General features: G+C 42.0%; 2 protein-coding genes across 3 annotated transcripts in view; both read right to left on the reverse strand.

The window, feature by feature from the left end:
* Positions 1-1,192: 1,192 nt before the first annotated feature.
* CSE1L (chromosome segregation 1 like) lies at positions 1,193-21,824 on the reverse strand. Its single transcript, XM_005524887.3, has 25 exons — positions 21,729-21,824; positions 19,498-19,593; positions 18,804-18,946; positions 17,693-17,794; positions 17,137-17,282; positions 16,740-16,830; positions 16,370-16,477; positions 15,382-15,474; positions 13,991-14,158; positions 13,767-13,896; positions 13,019-13,084; positions 11,331-11,533; positions 10,261-10,345; positions 9,427-9,488; positions 8,550-8,686; positions 8,288-8,391; positions 7,567-7,664; positions 6,563-6,713; positions 5,862-6,070; positions 5,258-5,355; positions 4,968-5,053; positions 3,825-3,906; positions 3,272-3,418; positions 2,241-2,472; positions 1,193-1,723 (listed from the first exon to the last, which is right to left on the reverse strand). The coding sequence occupies exons 2-25, from the start codon at positions 19,580-19,582 to the stop codon at positions 1,634-1,636; spliced, it is 2,916 nt and encodes a 971-aa protein (XP_005524944.1). The 5' UTR covers positions 19,583-19,593; positions 21,729-21,824; the 3' UTR covers positions 1,193-1,633.
* A 376-nt stretch (positions 21,825-22,200) lies between these two features.
* ARFGEF2 (ARF guanine nucleotide exchange factor 2) overlaps positions 22,201-26,844 on the reverse strand; it is a 35,289-nt gene continuing 30,645 nt past the window's right edge. For both annotated transcript variants that reach the window (XM_014254168.2, XM_005524971.3), the window contains 2 exons: positions 26,284-26,401; positions 22,201-25,626 (listed from right to left, as the gene is read on the reverse strand). In XM_014254168.2, the coding sequence (XP_014109643.2) occupies positions 25,450-25,626; positions 26,284-26,401 (295 nt within the window). In that variant the 3' untranslated portion in view covers positions 22,201-25,449. The remainder of the gene's footprint in view (positions 25,627-26,283; positions 26,402-26,844) is intronic.

The raw sequence follows: 26,844 nt of genomic DNA on the forward strand, positions 1-26,844 counted from the left end.
CAGCCAGTCGGTAGCGGGCGAGCCCCCATTGATCCCGCCCCCCGCCGCGCCCCTGCCCAATGGTCGCTCAGTCCTGCCGGGAGCACCGCCTCCTCCGCGGCGACTACGAGTCCCGGCGTGCTCCGCGCGAGCCGCAGCGCGGGAAACTACATCTCCCGGCGTGCCCCGCGCGGGGCTGATGCCGGGCGGTGCGACTGCGTCCGCCGTCACTTCCGGCCCCGCCCCGGCCGGCCCCGCCCGCAGCCCCGGTGTCCGCAAGGCCTTTCCCTGCACGGAGAGCGGCCGCTCTCTGTAAAAAACAGGTTTTCTCCGGGCGTCTGTGCGTTCCGGGAAGAGAAACGGGAGACGAGCGGGCGCAGCCGTTGCCGGGGCGGTCACCCAGCGGGGCCAGCACAGGGCCGAAGCAGGAGGGAGCGCGGATGTCACCAACGCACCCCTGGATGAGCATTTAAGTAACAAAAATCTCACATTTCAAAACACAGGTGGGAAGGAAAAGTAATTCCAACCCTAGAAAGACCCACAGGTAATCCCGGTAATTACAGACCTGCAAGACCCTTTGGACAGACGTGGCCTGGCACGCACAGCTGCACACAGCTGGCACAGGGAGATGGCACACAGCTGCACACAGCTGGCAGGAATGCACCCACGGCCACCCAGGGCACACAGCCACTCGAGCTCTACCTCTGACAGCCCACCCTGGCAGCTTGGTGCCCAGGCCCCTGACACAAAGCTCAGGCATTTACCTGCTCACTTCAACAGCCACAACCAGGAGTTCACCTGATGCACTTGATCTTGAGGCCACCAAACCTAATCAGTACATTTATGAGACAGGGAGAACACACAAGTTAAACCTAACTCCACAATCACTGCTTTAGTTTTAATACAGCAGGAAAACCCCACCTGGAGCCTGATCCCCGCTCCCAGGGAAGAGCACCTCTCCTCACTGCATGGTACTGATATGACCTGTTCCAGGATGGAAGGGATGTGTCTGTTGGTGAGTATCTCTTGTCCTGACAACTGCTCTGCTCTTCTCCCAGTTTCAGAGTTGCTCTGTATGATCCTACAATGTACCTGAACTGTTACATAAAGAAAAACCCTCACAGTCCCACTATTTAATATGCTATCTTAAGTGTAAAACATCTTTTTTTTAAAACTATATTCTTCTAAAACAGTAAGTGCACAGTGACAGACATTTTAAACAAGTACTTCTTATTTATTCACAATTTAGATAAAGTTTAAGGAAAGACAAAAGAAATACAAAGGACAACATTAAAATGAAAAGGAATTTTAGTGACTGAAGTGAGTTTCTACAGCCAGTGCTCTCTCCACACATTTCCAAATATTATCCAAACACTGCAGATGCAGATTTCAAATCAATCCCATAACAAACCGCTATGACTATTCCCTTTGAAATTAAACTGGGAATGGAAGTTAGCCACCTTTATCTATGAGTACACAAACCATCAAATTGTTCAGTTTCATCTTAAAGCCACACTTATCTTTTACGGGATGGAATCTGCAATACAATTTCAAGCAGCTTTTTCATTTTGTCTGAGCTCTGCTATAGAAAAGTCGGTGTCAACCTTCTGCATAACAAACCAGCTTTTGCTCTTGCTAGTGGAGTCTCTGCAGCTCAGAGCAGACTCACACTCGCAGCTTGGAGGTATCCTTGGAGATACTGCAATGCTTCTGCATTCAGGCTGGTGCTCAGCATGGACAGAACCTGAAAGCACAGCGTGGAGCAGAGGTGTCAGTGAGTGAAACATGAACCTGCTGCTGTCTCCTGCCACCACACACGGTACAAAGTCAGACACAGAGCAGCAGTTATCCACGGGGACAGTAGCGGATCTCTCAGGCAATCTTTACTTACTTGGGCAAACCAGAGATGCTATGGGCTAGGAGAGTTAACTGTACACTCACCTTGTCTAATTTTTTTGAGCTGCCTGAATTCCCCACATGCAACCACTTGAACTGAAAACACTTATTAGTTACAGTCCATCAAGTGTGTAAATTTTCTTTTCAAAAATGGCATATTTAAGCTTATTGCAAAATTAAGTGCTGTGAAAATAATGGCCTAAGGCTCCTAAGGAAAAACCTTACAAAAGCTATATTCCAATAAAGAACAAAACACAGCACAATCTTACATTCTGATTATCAAACATTAGCAGAGACCCATTCTCACAAAGGCATTTCTTCTGTGCAGAATGCAGCATCAGCACACAAGTGCACAAGTCACCTACCCTGCCTGGGCATGCTGTAGACAGTTTGTGAAGAGACTGTGCCAGATGGATTCTAGGATTGTTCACCATTTGACCTACAGGATCATGTTCTTTCTTCCCAGCAAAGGCTAGCTGGGAGAATGCAGTCTGATAGCCTGGAGTATCCTCAATGTCAATGAAGTGTTCCTCATCAGGGATCGTGTCATCCTCAGGCAACTCAAAGAGGCCAATGAGGGCCTGCAGCAAAGGAATCCTGGGAGCAAAGAGGGGAGAGTAAAACTGGAGTGCTTAAAATGTGTTAGGACAGGGTGCATTTTACAAGGATGCTCAAATTATTTGGAACCCCTTATAATTTAGCCTTTTCAGGTACTTGCTTGGCTACTGAAACTGTAAATGGCCAAGGTATGCTGGACCAGAATTGTGGGTCTGAATATTCTAAAGGCATAATGTGGGTACTCCTATTAACAGCATCAGCAATGTATGTATTTAGCAGGTCAAATTGTCATGAAACACCTAAAAAGAGCAATGATTTTCCAGATCAAAACTCTTCTCTACGTACATTAAAAAAAAGTCCTAGTTTGGGGATCTAGTCTGGGATCCAGTGATTGTCATCAAATCAAACTACCAGGCATGCTAGACTGCTGGACTGGTAATCAAACTTTCCTGGTAGCTTTCCCCAAAATTCCACTCTCAAGCTAAGGTATCACAGTTTCTCTGTCAGGTTATGAATATGCTCAGGTCTCTGACTAGAAGAGTTATAAGTCAAAACCCTCACTTTTCAGAAAGAATACAAGCTAGAGGAAAGCAGTGTATTTCCCTAAATGCAGTTCCAGCTAACCAAATCAGTGTTATCTCCATCAAAAACATCTCAAACCACTTCTGTCATCCTCTCTGAAAACAGAGTTTCATTTGTTGAGAAACAGAAGCAGTACGAAAGGCCTAAAACAGCCTTGTGGGCCTGAGGAGCTCACAACAGAGTTTCCTTCAAGGATGTATTTTGGTCTGAACTCAAACAGCCTCACTAGCACAACCTGAAGACATGTGGTACCTACCACAGCTTAGTGTACTCAGTATCCATCATGGGAGGACATTCTGTTAATATTTTTGTAATGCCAACAGCACAGATTTTCTTTTCAACTTGTCCAGACACTTTCTGGATTTCAGGAATTATAATTTTCTCCAACACCATTCCAAACATCCTAAGGTGGTATCGAGAGTAAAAGTATTAGAAAGCTTTATCAGCCTTATGGTGACAAAAGAGAACCAGAAACAATATGAATCACTAGGAAGTAGAGACAACCAGATAATTTGTTAAGATTCTGCCCTGTTGCAGTAGACATTTGCACATACAAACTTTTCATAAAGGATAACAACTGAAAACATCAATCTTTCCTTTTTATAATCTTATTAGATTAGTAACTGTGGTCAGAAAAATAAGACTTTCTAGACAAATAAATGAACCACATTAAGAGAAACATTTGGCAAGTCAAAATAGTGATAAATGTAGTCTGACAGTCTAGCTAAACAGACAACTCTTTCTTACTTCAAAATATAAAAATAACACAGCAGTATTAAATATAACCCAGACAAACAAAACATACTAACTTTGGCTGTATGCTGTCAAATATTTCTTGCAGAGCTAATGCCCCATATCTTACACAATACAAGTTAATGAAGACAAGGAAACCTGTAACAAGAAAAAAGTCAAAGTCAAACTCAACATGAAAACAGAATAGCTTTAGAGTCAGCAGCAAAATACATTCCAGCAAGCTTTTCAAGGGGATAGATGGCAACTTTATGTGTTCAGTTTAAGTGATGTATATGAAGTTGCTGCCTTGAAATTTGCCTAAAAACTAATCTTTTCACATACCACAACACAAAAACAAGGTGGTACAAGACAAGAGTCATTCCTTTTCCCCCTTACAGATTATGGCATTAGAAAAGCCATTTGCCATTTTCTTCAGATCAAGGACCAAAGAAACTCTTCAAAAAACTCTACTTTTAGCAGAAAACTTCACAGTGCAGCCTCTGAAGTGAGGTATGAGCCCCTTTGCACAGGTGCAGTATATTAAAAGCACCACTTCAACTTTTTTTTTGTGGAAGACCATTATAAGCAACTCTATCATTCTTGTTCCTATCAGGTGGCATTAACCAGATTTTATAGGGTAAGGTGATGGACACCGCATAATTTGTGTAGTGATAGTATCATTAAAATAATTTAATAAGTATGACAGTCATCTTGTGACAGCATGAATAACCAGAATATGTATTTCAGTAATCTGTCACAGCTTTGCCAGTTTAACATGAAATCTTATAAATAAATTTAGTCATACTAAGGCCAAAATGACACAAAAGCATGGAGTATTTCACAGTACTAACACACAACTATGGGTAACTACAGGACACGTGGTCAGTATTGCTGTGCTTTGTGTGAGGGAAGGCTTGCTGCTATTGGCTGGAGAATAAATGGAGACGTTTTCAGATAATGACATCACACAACAGGAAAGGAAGAGAAATATGCAAGTCTTGTCCATTATTTTAATTCCATTCCCTCAGTTTTCATGAGGTGTCACCTGCTATGGTGACTGCCCCATACACCCCTCTTGATGAGAAATAATTTGGAGCAAGTCCTTGGAGTCACCACTATCCTTCCGTGTATCCACAGGGCACAACAGGACACTTGTTCTGTGCAGCTGCACCTCTGAACTGCTGCTGTCACCAGAGCTTTTCACAGAGCAAGGAACTTACTTTTGATAAATTTTGTTGTTTTGGAATTTTGAAGTCTTTGGAATAGCAGAATGAAGATCTGTTTCCTGTACTGGTCAACTGATTCACTGGAAATTTAAAAGGATAGTTATTCAATTCACACTAGGATTTTACTGTTGTCACTTCACAGAAAACATGTATAGAATTGTCCAAATCTATTTGATTGAAAAATGTGATGTTTTCAGTTCTTGAAAATTATCATTTTGCATGTTTATACACTTCATAATTAGTTACAGAAGTTAGCTTTAAGTGTGATTTCAGCTCATACTCACGGAGGCATATGCTCGATGATACTGTTTAGAAGATAGAACCCTTGATGATCATTAGCTTTAGAGGCAATCAACTTCTGGAACACACCTAACAATCCAGGCTGCAAGAAAAGTAGATATAAAACCCTAGACAGCAATTCTTCATATGTGACCTACCAGAAAATTGACCATTACCGTCTAAGGCATATGCCAAGGCAAAAGCCTTCATAACCTAAGCCAGGATTCAGTTTTTTCAGTTCAGGTCAAGGAAGACACATTTTGGCTTCTTCTCACTCATTCTTCTCAAGACTGTTCTGAACAGAACCTTAAAGTTGTCATTATCCACATGTTTAACTTGAGGCAAAGACAGGAGAACTGTGGAAACTTACCTGCTTGCAAGAACTAAGAGCAGGAATTTTTCATCTCAGTTGACGAAAGTGTGATAGCCTAGAACTCATCCACATAATGGGAAAGCACCCAAAAAGCTACATTCAGAGTATTTGTCTGTCTTTGTATGTAAGCACCAAATTGTGCACAAATCCAGCTGTTTGCTGGAGTTCCTCACAATTTGTAACCTCAGATCACCATGTCTCAAGGCCATCAGTGTGCCTCTGCCCCGGGAACTCACGATTTTGTCAGCAGCAGCGCTGGCGATGGTGCTGGCACCCCGCTCCAGGTAAGCCTGCAGGAGCCTGACCAGAGGGGGAATGTTTCCTGTCCTTTCCCAGAGAACTGGCTGGAGCAAATGGGGAAACAATGCCATATAGGATGATGGGATTTCATTTTTATGCATTTCTAGAAGTAGGGACATCACTTGAAACACGTAGGGAATGAACTCTGGAAGAGAAACAAGGACATTTACAAAGTCAGACAACGTGGTCACTTGTCAGTTCCCAGAAACCAAGTATCTATGGACTGAACCCAGAATTTTATTATATTATCACAATGATTTCAATTAATAAAACCCTGAAGAAATATATCTTCCCAAATGTAATTATTCCAGTAATTAGCAAGCATTGCATATATACACTTTCTATTTCCTCTACCCGTTAATGTTTCAGAACATAAAAAACAAACTACTAGAAACAAGGCAATAGAATTAAGAATAATATTAAGAGGCTTTGGAGCAGTGATTGCTAGGTATTTTAAAAATGCAATTTAAAATATGTGAATGCTGTTGACATGCCCTATGGAACAATCTAAACACTTCCAGACTGAAAATATTTCTTCCTTTGAATTTCCTGTGCTACAAAAAACCTGCCATAAAAAGGTAAATCCTAGCAGCCAGCCCCAGTGGAGAGAGCACAGGCACTCACTGACTGTCCTTACCTTGCACATCATTCTGCAGGATCTCTGTGAACACCAGGAACAAAGCCTCCTCAAAGCTCCCCACTGCCTCTGGGTTTGCCTTGCACGTTATCCTTATCGACAAGCAGATTGACTCAAACATATAATGGTTAAAGTGAGGTTTGCTGGGATTCTGAAAACAAGTTATAAACAGATAAATCAACCCAAACTTGCAGACAAGTTACTTATTTTGCTAAATATATTTTTAATTTCAACTGAAGACTAAAGTAGCATTTTGGACTAGGGATACTTGTAACTTATGTATTAACATGCTTATGAAATTAATTCTGCAGATAAAAGCAAACAAAGACCTCTAAGGCATAAAGGAGAGGGTTTTTTTGTAGCAAGTATTTTTCAGAAGCTCTATATAAACTAGCAAACAGTTAAAATATCACAGAACAAAAACTAGAAAAAGATTGTTTTTCCATCTTTTAAGTTAATTCTCTATTGAATACTCCTTTATAAGCTGCAGCTGAGTTGAAACTGTACAGAGAAGTAGTTTTCTAGACAGTCAACGAAGGTATTCTAAGGCATTCCCTGTTGTCAATGGTTAAGAATTTGGCAAGTCTAAATAAAAACTAAGAGAATTTTACCCACCAAAAGCAAAAGGGTAATTTATTTAATTCAAACCCACATTTCAATGCCAATTATTATTAGCTTCAGAAGTTTCAAGGGCAAAGAATAGTGGAGTTGTGACAAACACAGATTATTGTACTGGTGGCCTCTGCACAAGCAGCAAAAACTAGCATTACAGAAAGGGTTCATATGCTGCTTCTAAATTTGAGATGGGAGTAGTGAGAATGATCTGAGAATATGTTCTAAAAAGAAGGCAGTACCTCACAGGAATGCTGTTTCAAATTAGTTGCATCAGAAATTATTGAACTATTTAGAGTATTCTAACAGAACACTACCAACAAGGTACACGTATGTCCTCAGCAAGACTGCTCTAAAAGGTAAAAGGTATTCTTTTTGCTCTTTTTCTTTACCTTACTGACAGCCAGCAGTTTCTGTGTGAGCTGTGTGATGACAGAAGGGATGTATGGAATTATGGACTCCTGTAGCAGAGAAAAACTCCTCATGATGGCTGCAAATAAATGGAAAACTTTAGCTTCTGAAGAGAAAATACACTTCTGCCACTCAACATATGCCTAAGTCCTTAACTTTTTACCATTAAAATAGGGTCCCAGGGAATTAGGTACAGAACGGAAGAGCACCTGCTTCAAGAACATTCAATCTATAACCATGATAAAGCATAAAACAAAACCTCCTTATTCCCATTCTACAGCTGAACACAGGAGATCAAGTAACTTTACAAAGGTCATCACTTGTCCTGGGCAAGTCTCAGATCTCAGCATCCTCTTAGCCATGATCAGTTCTACTGTCTCACTAGCCATGACCACATCTCCTCTCCATGACCAGATCTCCTCTCATGCTCAGATCTCCTGACACTGTCCAGGTAGCTGTCCTGACTACAAGACTACCATTTGAGAAATAATTTCTTACAGTCCCATTATGTTTAGTGTTTCTCTTTGGTACCATAAGTTTAGTTGAAGATAACTTGATACAGCCTGGTAAGTAACAGCAGGCTTTTCAACACATTTGCATAAAACAGGTTTTGCAAATAAAAATTACAGTAACTGTAACTGTAAGCCTTTACCTCAAGTTAACTAAGTTATTCTTATATTGCAGGACTCATTAGGCATTTACCTTTCATAATGTATTCGTTTTCAGATGAGCCAGGAAGCGTCAGAGCTTTGAAAAGGTTTGTTAACAGCACTTCTACAAACGGTGCCATTTCTGCAGCTGTAATGCTGTTAAGTGAAACACAGCTCTTCAATATTGAGAGTCACAAACTTCAAGCCTTATACAATACCATAATATGTGACACGAAGGGTCCCCTGTAGGTATTTCTCATCCTTAATACACAAAATCTATGTAGCAATGAATTTTTTTCTGCTTGAAAACTTACAGGGTAGCATTATTTGTCCCTCTCATGGTAAACAGTCTTTCAAGAGCATGGGCTGCATAGGTATGGACCACAATACTTTCTGCTTGGAGATGATTAATTAAGAGAGGAATAGACACCAGCAGTTGTTCTTTTGGTACCTACAAAAGTGTAGCAACAAATGATAAGTACATTAAAAAATACAGATGGTTCTACTCAAGAGCACAACCAAGCTCATCAGTGACACACAGAGCTTGGCAGAGGGAGGTATCTCGGGAGGCTCCTCCTGTTGCTACTTCACATCTTGACAGCCAGGAGGTCCTTACTTCTGTCATTGCTTGTATACTTGCCCTGAACACCAGTGGTACTTTGGATTAGCAGTAAGTGCAGATAATGTGTATTTCCCTTTCCATTTTACTTTGTCTTAGTGGATAATTAAAAATATCAAGGTTTAAGAAACCAAAATCATAGATATTTCATAAAAAATGAATAAAGGTAATCTAGAATTTAGAAAAATATGGAACATATTTTCTCACCCCACTTCACGAATCAGAAAAGGTAAAGGACAAAACCGCTGTAGTCTGCAACAACTACTGCAATGATACAAGCAATTAAGGGTATTTGGACTAACACAGACTTGAAAACGTATGAGTGTGTCACAGAATTAAGCAGCTAAGATATTCAGTGTTGCCACAGCATATGGACAGCATATAGACTACATGTTAATTGGGTATTTTTAACAACATCATTTACTTTCTAAATTAAAAATTCAGCATGAAGTGTTGTACATGACTAAACACCTGTTGAGATAGCATATGGCCAAGTGCAATAAATTAGGCTTGGCAAGTATAAAGCAACAACCTAAAATATGTTTTTCCATATGAGTAAAAGAAAAACTTACTTGGTTTCTAAAAATCATGATATATTTGATACCATCTGCTTTTAGCACAGGGAATTCATTCACTGAAAAAGAAAAATATGCAAACTTTGTCAGTACTTCTCATGCAAATGTGATTACTGAACATGTACTATATACACAGGTGACAGTAATAATTTTCCCCTGTAGAAAGTAATACAGACAATGTTTTTCTACACTTCTTAGTTTCTGCACTTTGGTATGGGCACTGTTAGAATATCAGTTTTAGGTACAAATCCCACCCCTGTACCATTAAAAGTACAGTCCAGCTCAAATGAAATTTCACCTTCTGGTTTCAATTTTAGCAGTCTTCAACTGCTAAAATTACTGCTAAACTTACTGCTAAACTTACACATTTTGAGACCACCCACTATGCCACAAATATAGTAAGATAATTGTTGAAATATAAAATAAACTATGTGGTTTAAATCTAGACATCCACAACCTCATCAACAGAGGCTGTACGGGTCACAACCTGGCCTCAGTATTTCAGCTTGTCAGGGTTTTGTAGAGCATATAAGTTTACCATAAGGTCTCAAATACAGAAAGCAAATTACTTTGATTCAGGAAGTTCAAGCATGTAGCTGACAGCAACCATGTGTATGTAACCATGCCCTGATCTTGCAGGGAACAGGTGGTAAGCACTTCACAGCTCCTTCACTGCTGGCCAAACAAAAATGAGTTACTCTGTGCGAGTGTTAACAGCCAGTCTCAAAGATTATGCTGATAAAAGGAGTACTTGAGACTTCACAAACAATGGTCACTGTCAAGGTTATGATAAATCACAAAAATACCATATCAAAATTAACATTAACTTACCAGTAGCAGACTTTAAGTCAGGTTGAATGTGATTCACAAAGAATTCTGTCAAATTAACGAGTTCATTGGCCTGTGTTATTCCATGCTGGAAGAAGCAAGAAACAACTCTTATTTTTATATGATGACATATAAACTTCTAGTTTTCTTACTCATCTTAAAAAATTACTATTCGTTTTCTCTTACAAAAATTGCAACCTCTTTTTAAATCATGATTTTCAGATGGAGTATTTTTAATGAAGTGTTCTAAATTTGTGCAAACTTGCCATTAAATAGTACAGAAAAAGACACAAACTTTACAGTGTCCCAAAAGCTAGCAGACTGGTTCCCATGACATTATCACTAACATATAACTGATGGGCAGCAGTATACACCTGGCTGCAGGAAAAGACTGAGAACCTTCAGTAAAATTGCATAAAATGAGGTACACATTTTACTATGTTTGACTCAAATCTGTCTTGTAAAGACATCAAGATTTGAACTATAATAGCATTTAAAATACCTAGCAGTACATCTAAACTTGTTCCATAGGACATTTGATGCAATGCTTCCAAATTGGTTAGCCCAGCTTTTTCAGTGTCTCCAGCCTATTAGTTGCTTTTTCCCCAGCATGTAATGAGATCCATTTCCAGCCATCATTAGCATTCACATGTCATTCATAGATCAAACATTCAATTAGCATGAAACGTTGGGCAATATCATGACAAGAACTCCAAGAATCATTTAAATTCCTTTTTAGTCTGCTTAACACATCCGATCATCTTCTGTAAAGCTCTATTTGCCTCCCCTGGCTTCCAGACTGCCTCAGGACCACTCGGAGCTCAGAGGTTCCAGAGCTGAGCCAGTTTTGTTTCTTTGTCTGGCTGGATCCCACATGCCAGCCAGGCCTGCCACAGGGCCACATCTACCTGAAGATACCACCAGCTGTGACAGGATTGTATAAAGGGCAGCTTTTCATCTCATCAGCATGAACTACTGCACACACAGGTACTCCCTTTCTGAAGCAGCTTAAAGGAACAGCAGGCCTCATCTGCACTGCAACACAGGTTACAATGAATAAAATGTGCAAGTACCTTCTGTGTTTGAGCTTTGGATGCCAAAGATGTTACAAGGTAAATAGCTGCATCTTTGTGCTTCCAGTTAATGGATGGATTCTTTGCATATTCTTGCAGCATAGAATTAACATATCCAGAAAAAATCCCTGTCACAGGTCCTTCAAAAAATTTGCACAAGCCTCTGACCAGATCACAAGCTGCTCTGCGCCTGGTGTCAATATCTGCACAAGAAACAAAGCTTCTTAGGATATGAGAAAGCAGACAACTTTTCATACTAATAAACATAATAATCAAAACAGTAACACCTACTCCAGTTACAGCCATACCCCATGTTAATTACTGCAACCCTCCACACTACCGTGTAAGAACACCTGTTTTTAAGCCTTTTATTTACTGTCACAACTGGACTACTTGTACACCAAGGAGAAGGGACACCTGCCCCTGCCCAGTGGCAGCAGGCATTCAGGGGTGCTGGTACTGGCTCTGGCTGGGAGTGAGCTCATTTTCTCCCTAGTAGCCCATTTGGTGCCGTGTTTGGTACCAATGACTAAAGCTGCTGGTAACACCCAGGATTTGGCTGCTGCTGAAGAGCACTGTCAGTGACAGGGCTTCCTCCCCCTCCTGCTTTGCCTTCCCAGCAAGTAGTTTGGGGTAGGCAAGGAGCTGAGAGGGGACAACTTGGGCAGCTAATCCAAACTGACCAGCAGGACATTCCATGCTCTATGACATGCTCAGCAATAAAAACTGAGGCATTGCTCAGGGACAGGCTGGGCAAAAGTCTGCCTGTGGGCAGTGGTGAGTCAGTAACTTCATTCCCCTTTCCTTATTCTTTCTTTCACTTAAACTGTCTTTATCCATGAGTCTTCTCACTTTCACCCCTCCCACTCTCATCCATCAGACTGCAGCAGGCTGGAGCACAAGCCAGCTGCTGGCCCATCACACCTGACAGGGCATTTTTGTAAAAAACTTCAAAAATACCTAAAATGCAGCCAATCCTGGATAAGAAGGATGTTTTCTTGAAAAAAGTTCAAAAATGTTTTCTCCAATTTTGTCCTCCACTGGAAGCATACAGTAATTTCTTCAATCTATTACAAAATGCCATCACTTCAGAAGTGTCTGTCAGTGAACTGCTGGTGGCTCAGACCTGTGACACAGAGCCAGGTTTGGCTCCCTCAGGCTGTGACCTGTCTGCAAAGCACAGCCTCCCCCAGCACTCCAGCAGCTGGGCTGGCAGAGCCGTGTCCCAGGCGGCCACTGCTCTGAACACATGCCAGGTCCCAGCCTGGCTGCTGGCCAGCTGGCCTGAGCACAGTTTGTATGCAACCCTAGGTGAATTTCAGTTTACACATCAAGAGCCCCTCCCTGTTACTTAGAACTCCATACATAGGAACTAAACACACAACTGGCAACTACTCAGCACTGTCTTACAGGCTGTATTTGCTGAAGTGAGAATGTGGGCAGAGCAGAAGACATACCAATCCAATTAAGGAAAAAGCCCTATAAAAACACTGTTCAAACCAGAAAGACACTTTGATGAACATATTGTGACAATAGACTTGATCACAGACTGGATAAAATCCAGCTGGGGGTGGTGTGTGGAAACCTTCTCAATTTCAAAATGAAGTTATAAAAGCTTCAGTAAATTGCTTCAGCTCTTTAGAGCTATACTTAAAGACCAAGTATTCTTAGAATAATCTGTGGATTACCAGATCCTTCCAAATCCCTTCTGATATACTCTTCAGAATTATCTTCAAATGCTTCTTCATCAGCCGCTGAAAATATAAAATACATGGAAGTTGAAGTGCTGAAGTCTCTGGTTTTTATGGTAAAAGGGTATATCATTATCAATTTGCTATTTTTGCCAAGGACCTTTCTATAACATTAATATTAATTAACAAGAAATATCCAGCCAGACTAGTCTGTTTAGCTTCTGTCCCACAAATTAGTCTTTCACACCCATGGGCTGATGTACTGATTTAAAGAAAAACCTCTAACACATATTCAACACCAGGTGTATTTGAAGAGGCCTTCAGAGTCATGGACTTAAGAGAGAGAAGCTCCTTATCATTGCAATATATTTTCACTGAATTTTAAATATAGGATCAATATGAGCCATCAAAAACCTGGAGAACTAAACACTACAATTTGGTAAGCCTGACAGTCCTGCCTATTTATGCTCCTTGAATTATTCAGATACTCACTTTAATTGAAGAAATTTATTGGTGGCACATGACCTAGACTTCATCCACTGGGATTTCAACATGTAAAGTTAGGTATATTCATACAATTCTACAAAACCCAGAGGACAGCAATCTGCTGCAGAAACTTGGGTTTGAATCTAGCACTAAGGTACACAAGAGGGAATCCTCAATTCTTAGTCCTGCAAAGCAACATGTCATGATAATTAGTTAGATTTTTGTTGTGTTTTTCAAAATTTAAGTCTCAAAAAGTTACCTCTAAATTCCATATTGGGAACAATAACTTTTTCACAGATGCTTGTCAATGTATTCTGGTCTTCAAACAGATGCTTGTAATGTGGTCTCTCGCAAACTGAGGCCAGAAACTGGATTGCATTACTGACCAGCTACAGCACCACAAACAGAACACAAAATTTTAGCATGACTGATCCCTCTATAATTTATTATTAAACTTGACAAGATCATATTATAGCAACTCACCAAGTCATACTTCACTTCTTGGCCTGTCGTGACTAACAGATTCCAGATTGCTGTTACAAAACGTGGCAGGTAGGGCTGGAATTCTTCATCGTATTTTTGAGCATATAAACCAGCATTATCACAAATTTGTGATTTCAAGAGCTCCAGCAATCCAGCTTCCTCTTCATCCTCACATAAAACAAAACTAAGAACTTGAACATTCAAACTTCAACACTACTTAAACGTTAGAAGTATCAATGTATTTAAGTTAAATATTTACATCACCGTTTTATCATGTCCTAAACAGGTAAAAGAAATTCCTCTCATGTTCCTAGAACTACTGTATTTTGCTGATCTATACCCAAACTGCTCTTCAAGTTAGAAATCACACTCACATTCAAATCAAACTACTGTGCACTTGAAAGAAAAACAATAGTTCACACAAAATTAATTTACAAGTGTAATATGAAAAAGATAAAATGAGGCATTGAAAAACATGCTTAGAAGCCACTACATCGTGATTTTTAATTGGAGTAGTTGTAGAAGTTCCCTCCCCTTTCCACAGATCAGCACAGATGTTTGTGGAACCACACTGTGAACTGGGAAATTGAGCTGGAATTAAAAAAATCAACTGAACCAAACACCACCCCAGTTCTGTCTGCTCCTTTCCTGCAGCCGCACCTTTCAGCTTTACCTCCTGTTCCAGTTCAGCTGCATGAGTGCTTGTGCTGGGAGCAGCCCACAGACACAGGACAAAAGAGCAGCAAGGCTTCTTTTAGCAGCAGGGTAACTAGAGAACAACATACACTTAATATGCCTCCCTATGTCAAGAAATTTATAGTTGTTTTGGCCCCATCAAGAGGGAAACTATTGTGCTGTATCCGGAAGACATCAGCATTTAAAATGCAGAAAACATGCACAAAAATAGCTGGAGCTTTGCTGACCTGGTCTCAGCCTTCAGCAGTCAAATTCCTGATTCTTTTAACTAGACCAAGACAGCAAATGCTAGAGTTCTTAAGAGATGTCCCGCCCTCTATGTTGAATTGTTTCAAGTTAAGATACCCTGTTTTCTAGAACACAGAAACCAGCTGAGAGGTACAGAAAACCTGAGTCTTGTGATGCTAATGGTCAGGTCACTTCAGCTGCTGTTCTTGAAAAAATCAACACACTGAAGGGTATTGCTAATTTGATTTCTGTGCACAGCTGGGTATACCTGTAACTGTCATACAACTTGAAGAACTGAACTTCAGAAACCTTAGCAGAGCAACTTCTCTTAAACTCCATTTTCTTACAGTCGTTCTACTCCTTTGTTTGCCCCACAAAAAACCACTGCATTGTTCAGAATTAGACCTAAGTTGTCAGTCCACCCTCTCCCCTACAGATGCAAACCAGGTTGTTTATGCAGTACTTACATCAGTCTGCAAGAGTTTATTATCTAAAGTTAAAAGGCTATGAAAGTTTGTCATCCATGTTTCCATGTTATCTTCAAAAAACTCAGGAAGATCCTGTGAAGGAAAATCATAAATGTACATTTTAATTTCTGACTGCACTGCTTAGATAACATTCTCACACTGGAAGTAGTGCATTCACCTCATAATCTACTGAGGGACAACAACCTGTGGAAAACAACCTTCAAACTGCAACTGTACCCCTTCCTCCTCCCAGACAAAAACTGTTCTGGCAGAGCCCTGGAGTACAGTCAGTTCCAAATAAACTAGGTGCTTAGACTCTAAACAGGTCACATTTTTTATAATGAATGAGCCATATCACCTCTCACTCTCATAACGAGAGAGCACAAGCCGTTTTTAACTCCACCTTGTTCTTTTGTCCCCTATGGAAGAACAGCCTAAGGAATCCAGGCACAATCACACTTCACAGACTTACGTTCATGTTGATACACTAAATAAACATCACCCCAGCAAGGTAGCTTTTCACCATTTCCCATACAGCACAATTAGTAATGTCCAAAATGTAGATCAAATTCCAAACCCAGACAACCCACACTGCTCCCAGAATTGCTGCTCCTGCAGTGCCACAGAGCTACACGTGATGGACTCTCACCTACGTGACCCAGCTCCTGTCAATACAGACACATTTACAAAGGGGCACAGTGAACAGAATCTCAGCCATTGGATTCCTGCCCTTCCCAGCTCCTACTCAGAGGCCCCATACAACAGCTCCCTGAAGCAATACCAGCTCGGACGCTCCTGAACTTGCGTTTATATAGGGCCAAGCTAATGTCTTAAGTAACCCTTCCTTACTGTGCTTTTACTCCAGCAGATCCACTCGTGATTTTTCTTCTTGCCATAAAGCATGGCATTAAAGGCTGCCTCAGATTAATTCTATAGTAACAGCTTTTTCAGAACAAAGTGAAACTATCCCAAGAACAAGGAGATTCACCTGAAAATTTAAACTGTAGAACAGCTTCGCAATTAGAATGAGAGAAGAGAAGAGAACCTTCAGGGCACTGGCATCATTTGCATGTGTGCTGCAAAGTTCAATAGTTGCCTAGAAAAAGATGCAAGATTGTCAAGTACAAAACCCACACCAACAAAAAATACTGAGAAGTGTCACAAAATGTTTTTTTTAAACCAGAAAATACAGTTATGTTTCATCTTCTTGCCGATCTTGTTAGGTCTCACCTCATTACTTGAATTTGAACCCCTTTATCACTTTTGAACAACAATCCTTGAGTTTTAGTTTTACAGGTATCCACAGCAAGAAATTCAGAACATTAAATTTGTTTTAGAAATGACTCAACAAGAAATACCTTAAAGAGATTTGTCAAGGGTAAAGCAAAGGCATCAAGAACAAGTTTGATCTCTGTCCATAATTCATTTGACTTAAATTCATGGCGGTACCTGACAAGTAAGAGAGAAACACATGAAAAGTAGAATAGTCTTCACATTTATTACCAAATTAATTGACACAGAATTTTGTCTTGTGCTGAACCTTGAAACAAGTACTATCAATTAAACAAGAAAAAAACAACATGGTTCAAAACCATGCAAGGTGTACATACAAGGTGTAACTATTTAAAAGGTGTATGTAGAAGTCACAACTATAGACTTAATAGAACTAAATGTCCAAAATGCAGTCTAACAGTAAAACATGCCAGCTTAATAGAACTTTTACAATCCATATACAAACTCCCTTATTTCCAGTACCTTTTAAATAAAGAGTGGGCAGTGCGCAGAACCCCATTGATGACGTGGAAATCTCCACTCTGAAAGCGATTCACCATTTCTGTCAGCAAGTCTGGCCACTTCTGAGGGAAGTCTTCCCGCCCAATAATACTGATGGCATCACTTAACTGCAAAGGAAACGAACTGTCACGTGAAAGAACAGCACACAGCACTTGTGCCAGTTGCTGCAAACATCCCAGAAAATCCTGGTTATTCCTGTCTGATTCAAAAAATCACTGCATTAAATATCAACTACTTTCCGCACAAATACAAAAATTTCACCTTGAGTTCACAGAGTCTCACTTTCTAGAATTGCTATTTAACTGCCTAATGTTAGAACTTAGCTACAAGATTATACAGTAATTATCTTAAAAAAAAGTCAAAGTAGGTAGAAATACTTGTAGCAATATCCTTGAAGTTATTTGGATCAGGATGAGGTCACTGGTAAGGGAACTGAGCTCTGCCAATAACCATATCCTCTAGACATGCTTAGACTATTCTCAAAGTTTCATGGATACAACCAGGAATGACATATTACCTGCTTTTGAATTTGCTCTGGGCTGCTCAGCATCAAGGGCACTATGTTGGCTTTAATGGCTATTCTGTCTGATTCACATATTTTGTTCGGTTCATCTTCAACCTAAAATGAAAACAATAATTAAGCTGTGGGCATAGGCAGCATTCTCTAGGCAATGAGAGATGATCAGCATTTCAGAAACCAACTGTTTATACTGATTTATGTAACTATTACAGTGCTGAAGAACCTAAGAAGCAGACCTGTTAGAGACATTGCCTTCAATGAATCTGGACCAGAAGTATCTGAAAAAAGCTGAAAGAAATAATGTCCTTCAGTCAAACTTATTCAAAGTTTTTTTTCTCCTTCCCTAAGGGTAAGTTTTCAGGTCAGCAATTGAGCAGCAGCGAGGGTGGGTGCACATGGCAAAAAAATACCCACATTTAACCAAGTTTCCTCTTCCTCCACACCAAACAGCACCTCTGCCAACACCACAAATTGATTTTGTGTCAGCTGTCTCAAGCCATCCTTTCTAGAAGCTGTACATGAAGGTGCAGGTTATACAATCAAAACCCTGACTTTAAGAGTTATCTAACTAGCTCAAAACACCAATCAGTTCCAAGTCCAGTCAGTCAGCAGTGCCGAGTAGTAGAAAATCGCAAAGCTGCTACTAAAGAAATAAAATAATGAGGTGGCTTGTCCCAGTCAGTGACAGCAGTGGCAGTCACATTATCTGTGATGACAGCACTGAAGTTCAGAGACCTAGAAATCATCCAGCAATTAAAAGAGAAAAGCACCTCCAGAGAGACACTCAATATTGAGATACTTTAAACCTGATGGTACCACTGTCCTTCTCACATCTGTTTTACCATCTTTCCATACACTTAAATAAAAAATTAGCAATTTCAAAAGTTCAAGGTATGCTTATCTATACCATCAGTCATTAATGGGGTTCCCCAGGGCTCAGAACTGGGGCCAGTACTGATTAATATCTTTACTGATGATCTAGATGAGAGGATCAAGGGCTCCCTCAGTAGGTTCACAGACGACACTGAGTTGGGTGGGATGTGGATCTGCTTACTGTACCTTAAAAAGATGATTAGTTCTTAGCACAATTCCTTACTAAGATACCTACAATTCTCCAGTTCCTTTTAATATAATTCTTGAAGGTTACAGATGCACAAACTTTGATGACATTTTCCTGTGATTTCTCCAGCAGCGTTAAGAGTAACAGCGGATAGTTCTGGCTTCCTTCCACAGATTCAAGGAACTTTTCCGCTGTAAGAGAATACACTGCGGTTAGCAAAAGCTGAGCTGCTTTCTCTAATCGGAATCCTATGATTTCTCAAGTGTCTGTTTTAAATACCCAACACAAACACTTCCCAGAGCTTCACAGGAACATGTCTCACAAAAGGTATCACAGCTTCTCTGCTCCCCAGTTCCCCAGTGCTCCTGCTGTCAACAACAGCTCTCAGATCCCCAGCAGGATGGGGAAATACTGCCTCCTCACCCTTGGAAAAGCCATAACCTGAGAGAAGTAAATCCTGGCTTGTTGTGAGCAGCAGCACTGTTTTAAATAACAACAGTGCAAATAAAAAGAGGAAGGATACAGAAAAACAAAATTGCAAAAAGCAGATAAACATGAATATAAATATAAATAATTTTATATCCATCCTTCATTAGTTTTTTTGTGGTGTCATTACAAAAGAATACTGAGAACTTCTGTACAGAGGGATTGCATAAATATATGAAGTTTGAAGTTTGCTACAGAGACAGAAGAGCCAAAAAGAAACAGAACCTTTTTGCTCTCAATCATGAGAATCACTCACCAGGACGCCTTATAGCAGGATCTGGATCTAGTGTTTTCTTTAGATATTCAGTTAAAGTTTGTAAATTGGCATCACTGAGCTCCATTTTGGCAGAACCTAAAATGCACAAGAAGTTTTGTTACAATCAGAAAACCTGTCCTAAAGCTACCCATGTAAAACCAGATCCCACAAAAGCAACATCAGCTCTTTTGGACAATACCTCATAAGCACAGTCCCAAGCAGGGTGCACCAGGCCCAACAAACATTCCACTTCTCAAGCTACAGGTAACTGCTAGTGTCTGGTTTATAGACCCCAAACTCCAGAAAATGCTTACACATCCAGCAGACATGAACCAGGTACAGCCAAAAGATCATCTCTTGTCCTTTAAGGACAACAGGAATTTGGTTCTGCTTTAGTTCTGCTGCCAGACCCAGAAACTGCTCCTGACTGAAATAGCTGGCCTACATAATTGTAAATAAAACAATTCAAAGTGTGTTGAAGAGTCAAGGCTTTTTCAAAAAACCAAATACTCCTTATTAAAGAAAAATCTCAAAAGAAAATACTTTTTAAAAAAAGAGACAAAAGACTGAAAAGCCAGACAGTTTGTCCTCCCTGTAAAATTAGTTCAGACTACAGTGGGAGCTAATTTAAATGCAATACTTTTTACAGAATAACTCTGTGCAATAAGTCCATTTTGCTCCTCTCTAGTAATCCTCCCACACATATCCTTATCTTTACCACAGTTATATATTTCCTCCACAGCTTGCATTGGAATAATTAAAATTACAGCAATACTATGATAATAAGATGTGCTTTCATGGAGATGTTCCTCTAGACATCATCATCAATCCCACCCATCCTCCCCACCACTAGCAGCATAGTTCACTCCCTACAAAGGCTATAAGGAAGCAAAGGTTTCCATTTTTTCTCTTGAGTTCCTATTTAGTAAAATTGACTGAAATTTACCTGTCCCACTTTGGAGTTGTTTCATGCTGATCACCAGTGCACCAAACACAGTTTTGTAAAAGCATGCTTGCAAAGACAGTGAGCTTTAATGACACAATTTTTATGTCAGCTATGGCGTCCATATAATTTTAAAAGACAGCAGCAGTATCCTCTTGAATTAAACTAATGTTAGTAAGCAAATCAGACCCTAACATGTTTTACAAGAAATAAAAATCTACCTGAAGAGTCCTGCCATGTTTCCCTTTGCTTTTGGGATTTACTTGTCCATCATCTTGTTCCCCAATTCACATCCACCAACATATTTTGACCCGTTACCTATATATGTTTATTTCCTTTTCTTTCCTCTAGCTCTTCATGTTTGTTTTCCAGTACAAAAAACCTTTGAGGTACTTTAGCTGAAGTGATATAATGCTATGTGCAGTGTTGTAGCATGCGCCTGCAGAAAAGGCCTCAAAATCCATAAGATGTGCTTCATACACCATCGACTTTAGTCAAATTAATGCAGACCACTTAAGAAGAAACCCTAACCCCGGCAGAACACGGCCGTGCCCCTGGGGCTCGGACCGGGAGAGCTTCACACAACTGCATCCCCTCACCCACCACTGACCGAACATCTTCCACGTGCCGAAGAATGTTCAGGACCCAGATCTGACGGGGAAAACCATCCTGACAGTGCTCTGAGGATCCCTAGGGGCATTTCGCTTCCCCAAAGCGCGGGCCTGCGGGAGCGGCACCGAGCCCGCATCCCCGCCCGCTCCCGCCGCCGTTTCCGCGGGGCAGGGCCGTGCCGGAGCAGCCCGCGACTCTGCGGCGGGGACCGGCCCCGCGCCCGCCCACGGCCCGCCAGGCTGTTCATCCGCGGCAGGCTCGGGGCTGCTCCGGCCGTCCCGGCGCCGGACCGCGTCTGCTCCGCCCGTGGTGCCTCCTGCGGCGGCCCCTGCAGAGGGGCTCCAGGGCCGGGCCGTGAGGTGGCGGCAGGGCCGGGCGAGATCCCGAGTGGCCCCGAGCCCTCAAACGAACTCGGTCCCCCTCCCCCCGATAGCCCGGACTGGCACTGGCCGCAGCCAATGAGCGACGCGGACTGCGCAGGCCCGGAGGTCTCGGACCAATCGCGGGCCGCAAGAGGCGGGCGGAAGGGCCCAGCATGGTGCGCGGCGCCTGTGGCCGCGCCGCGGGCCCAGCGCCGAGCGCAGCGCGGAGTTGGCGCGCGGGCGGCCGCGGTGCCGCCGGTGCACGGGGCCGCCCCGGCCCCATCCCCGTGCAGGGCAGCGCGCCCCGGCCATACCTGGCGGCCCCCCCCGGCGGCGGCGGCTCCGAGCGCTCCGGCTGCGCTTCACATCCAAACCGCCGGGCGAGGGCGCGGCGGCGGCTCCGTGACCGCATCGCGCGGGGCGGTGACATCGCGCCCGAGTCCGGCCAATCAGCGGCCGTGCCGGCCCCGGGCGCGCCGCCGGCAGCCAATCCGCGCCGCGCTCTGTGGCGGCGGCCAATGGCCGGGCCCTTCCCACAGGGCCCCGCGGCGCTTCCGTTCCGCGCGGCCTCGCCCCGCCCCGGAACGAGGGCGATCGGGGCCGGGGCGGGGCGGCGGAGCCCGTGCACTGCCAAGAGAACGGGCCCGGCCCCCCGGCGGAGCAGGACCGAGCACGGAGCGTGCGCGGGGGGATAAAACACGAATCGGAACACCCCGACCCCGCAGCGAAGCCCGAGAGCCGCCGAAGCCTCTGAGCCATTTAAAGAAGCACCTGAGCAAAACCCAATACTTCGTAAAACTTTATTGATTTATCACTTGATTAAAGCATGGAATATTATAACTATTATACATCGTATTTTCCTGTAGAAAACTTTACATAGTTTTTCATATTATATAATTTTGGTATTCTCTCAGAACTCTATACATCCATTGGCAAGGAATGGTCTTTAAATTATTGATAATAAATGCACTTAATACAGAGATATTAAAACTGAGGCATTTTAAATACACGAAAACATACATCTTAAAGGTGCTGAACAAATTGAAGTTACAGATTAAAGGGAGATGCTTTTTCAACTATTTTTAATTGACTATTTTAAACTGACTATTTTTAATCTTTCTGTTGAATACTAAAACTGAGCTAAAATCTGTGAGTTGTCGGTTTTAGTAGTGGACATTGCTTTAGATTGTTCTGTTTACAGTCTAGAATGTGAGGTACCAAACATGGATAACAAACTGCTGTAAAAACTACCTTTTCCTGGACGGTAACACAACCGAAGCAACATGAAGGGAATTCTTAATCACAGAAGGGAGGGTTTAGGGTTTTCCTCGTTAGCACTGTCACCCTCCCTTCCCTCGGGAGGCCTGGAATGACCCCTAACAACAAACCCTTATGGGCTGTCCAGCAGTTACAGCATTACAGGTGGATGGGCTGCACAGCCCGCAGTGCACAGAGGGGATTTCTGTCCTTGCCTGCACAACCCTGTTCCCCACAGCGAGCCCGGCTCCATCTGCCAGTGGCCCCACGGCAGCAGGGCTGAGCTGCACTGGGACAGCCGCAGCTTCAGCCCTTGCTGGCTCTCTGAGGAAAACCAACAAGTGCTGTGGAGTAACCTGAGCACATCCGACTGCTGCTGCCATGGGGACAGCGGCCTGCAGGAACGGGACAGGGCTGGGCTCTGACATCCCAGGTCCCTTTTCCACGCACTGCAGACCCTGGGATGGCTGGGTATCACATACCCAACTTCAGCAGTTTGTAACTGGTACACATACAACACAAGGAAAAGAACAGTCTCAGATCAAAGGCTGAAGGGAAGCATGGATTAAACATCCTTATCCTATGTGCAGAGAGAGTACAAATGCTGCCCCTTACAGTAAAGAAAGCCCATGAAGCAACTGTGAAGTCATTTAAGACCTCAAAATTGAGACTTGTTTCAAGACATGACTGTAGGGCTTTCAAACCTGTGACACACAGAGGAACATGCAGCTGGGCCAGGTGTGTCTGATGGGACATGAGGGAACACATTCCATGAGGCAGTGATACATTCCAAATCTGAAAAATAATGGTTCAAATATTTTCCCTAGGACTACCTATGACCAGAAAAAAAAAGATTAGCATTTATTACAGATTTAAATAGAATTAAAATAAATACTTCATTTTCTGCAGTACCCAATGAAGTGACATTCCCTGGGAATGAGCAGCTACATGAGATGCAACACAAAAGACTATTTCAAATGCAGCAAGTTACATACCAGCATTGCTTTTTTTTCAGTCTTCTCCTATTGTCATAGCCATTCACTCCCTTCTACTAAATAGCAGTGTATAGATGTAACCTAATGGGCATTTAAAAGTCAAAGAGCCACAACTACCACTTCTCTTTGGTTAAAAATAAAAAGTAAAAATAAATTGTGAAAGCTTTGTCACTATTTCTAACTGTAAAACCTTTCCCAAACAATGCTTACACAGGACAAACTGATGTATTGAGGAGCACCATAAAAGCCCTTTGGAAAAAGATCACAAAAAACAAACCAAAAAAAAAAACCAAAAAAAAAAACCAAAAACCAAAGCAGATTCCCAGCAGCTCAGAGCAGCATATCCCAAGACAACCTCACCTGAGGCCATCTTACCAGGAAACTCAACTCAAAAAACAAAATGTTACACACTTAGTTCCATTCAAGTAGGTAGGCTGTTGTTGCTGTTTGTTGATTTGTTTTTTTCTTCAAATACTGTTAATATTTTAAGTTTGCTACTCTGGATAGCACAACAGTGAATATAACACTTTGCATTATTTTAGGAATGGAGTCTCTTCTCCCATCCTGCCATACCTTCCTGGTTTAGAGAAGTCTTGAAACTTGAAATTTAAAATTATTTCAAAGGTCAAGACAGCATTCTGTCATGGAAACATTGTCACAGAAACCTGATCCGTTTCAAGGAAATAAAAACTCTTTTGGGCAAGCAAAGCTGTGGTGTCATGTGACATTTTGCTTCACACATAGCCTTTCAAAGCACAGAATTGTGTTGGTAACAGAGCACATGAATGAACTTATTTAATTCTGCTAGAGCAGTTTTTTGGTAACTCAGATTTTTTTAGATGCCACTAGGAACTAAGAGTTGAGAACATTACACAAAAATAATTTGCACAAAATGACACATCAAAACTTGCAGATCTGCAGTAAAAGGACACAAACCGTTAAGGACTGAACTTCTTGCTAAGCAGTCACCATTACTGCTAAATACATTATATTCAAGGGTCAAAAAGGTGGGTTTATTTGTTCTGAGCCTTGTTTTTGATGTTCCTGTGTATGCTCTGTCCATGATCTGCCAATGTATGTAAGGAAAAGAAAAGCCTTTTTTTCTTAAATGCTTTTAACTCAACCCTAATAAGCTAAAGGAGTAGATACTATTGTTGCTCCTGATGTAAAATCTTCCATAAAACTAAGAATAAGGCTCAGAAGATGCAGTATCAATATTAAAAAAAAAATAATTCATTTGCTAAACAGGAGGAAAACCTTCTCCGAATATCCTACAGGCTTTCCACTTCAACAACCCAGAGCCCTGCCTGGCCTGGTCCTGGACACAAAGGAAAACCCAGAGGGATCTTGGGTGGTCATTGGCCAGTCGAGTTTATTATGAACACGTGCCAACATCACAAGGCTACACAAGTATCGTCATTAGCTGCAAGGGGCATAACTCATATGGAAAGATCCAGCTGATTTATCAGCTCCAGCTGGGATGAAAGACTGAGCAGTGGATAAAAGACTAGAAGAGACATACTGGATCATACAAATGATTAGCGCTGAAACAAAGAGACTGCACACCTACTGTATTGACTCTGTAAGCAATAATTGAAATAAAACTGCTGGCACTTCAGTAGGATGGACAGAACAGGATTATTTTCCTCGTTCCCAAATGCCATTGTGGTAAGAATAACTTGCTCCTGTGGTGATACACCAGGGTCCCATTTTTTCCCATCCACTTCAGTCCATCTCTGGACACAGCTTTATGTACAGGCTGGTGTAACAGCCTCACGGAGAGCTACCAGGAAGGCAGGTTCATGCCAGCTGTGCGTGCCTGCTTGTCTGTGATGCAGATGTTGAAGACCGCCCCGATGCGCAGGAAGAACTTGCGCAGCACCGCCCGCAGCTCGGGAATCAGGTCGAACTGCATGATCTCACACAGGTACGGGTAATAGGTGGAAGCGTGTGCCCTGAACTAGCCAAGGTACAGAAACAGAATGTCATTCTCCATTGCTAGAGCAAAACAAAAAGTGTTGACACATTCATAGCTACAGCAACTTGCTAAAACACCAAGCCCTGCCAATGGCCCAAGGGCACCGAGCTCCGTGCTGTCTGCGCACGCAGGGTCTGCTTTGGTGTAACTCCCTAAACAGAGTCAGAGTTTTGTGACTTCTCAGCCTAGAGGCAGCACCAGAGTCTATTTGTAGCAACATGAATATTTGTACTCCCTTTTCCTCAAAAGGGCCAAGATCCTTAAAATTATTCTTGCCATCACTGCCAAGGACACTGGAATTCTAATTTTACAGGGGTGAAATTCACCCTTACCATTCCTGTGCAGCTGTAATACAGCATAAGCCTCCCCCTTACTGCATGCTCATTCTGCTTTTACATGAAAGTTGTTCAGTAACTCTATCCACATTCTCACTCATCTGGAACTTGCATGGATGCAGCTCCATTTCCACAATGCACAATGCCTGCAGATAGTGGAGCTGCCACTGCTGTACTGCAGGGAGAGTGCTCGCTATGAGGAACCTCCCACCTCCAATTCAGATGGAAATAAAGACTGAACTCAGGCTGAAGCAGAAATGAAAAACATACCCAAATGCAGACATGACTTCCAGCCCCTTCTTACCTTATCATCACTGATTTTTAGTGTTTTTGTTAAGAGCAGCAGCAGGAGATTGGTCCAGGCTTCTCTGTGGCTTTCCGAGTTGACAGTAATAAAGTACGCCAGGGCTTCGCTGCACACACTACAGAGATGGCACAGTTCACAGAAATCATAAAGAAAACCCTTATAAAATTTTAATTACATGTTCTGTTTGTCCTCTCAGTGTACTTTGTTTTCAAGCAAGATGCACTTCCATAGGAAAGTTTTCAATCACATGCAACAACTTTAACTACACAAATTTACTTTTTCTGGTACAGGAATTGTTCTGGATAACTGAACTGAAATATTTTTCATATTGGTGACAGAGAAGGAAAAGGAAAATTAATCTGCCTGATAAACATTCTGTAATTGAAGTGCTGTCACTTTCAACCTGCAAACACTATTTCCTGACCCTGACATTGGGACAGCTCAGGCAACAGCACCACAAGTGAGCTCTCCCTCCAAATTTGGACTGGGTTAATAAAGATCTGCACAGCTCAGCATCACAGATTAAGGAAGAATTATTATAGTATTAATAAATTTTTG

Source organism: Pseudopodoces humilis, chromosome 19, assembly GCF_049639895.1.
Source record: "Pseudopodoces humilis isolate 2021_Gansu_Grassland_sample_001 chromosome 19, ASM4963989v1, whole genome shotgun sequence".
Lineage (NCBI taxonomy): Eukaryota > Metazoa > Chordata > Aves > Passeriformes > Paridae > Pseudopodoces > Pseudopodoces humilis.

Excerpts from the sequence above, each read along its gene's own strand:
- CSE1L (XM_005524887.3), bottom strand. The coding sequence starts at position 19,582 with ATGGAGCTCAGTGATGCCAATTTACAAACTTTAACTGAATATCTAAAG. Across the intron at positions 14,159-15,381 it reads ATAAACTCTTGCAGACTGAT|GATGAAGAGGAAGCTGGATT; the intron begins GTAAGTACTGCA and ends GTTTTATGTGAG. Across the intron at positions 11,534-13,018 it reads AAGGGATTTGGAAGGATCTG|ATATTGACACCAGGCGCAGA; the intron begins GTAATCCACAGA and ends TTTCTTGTGCAG.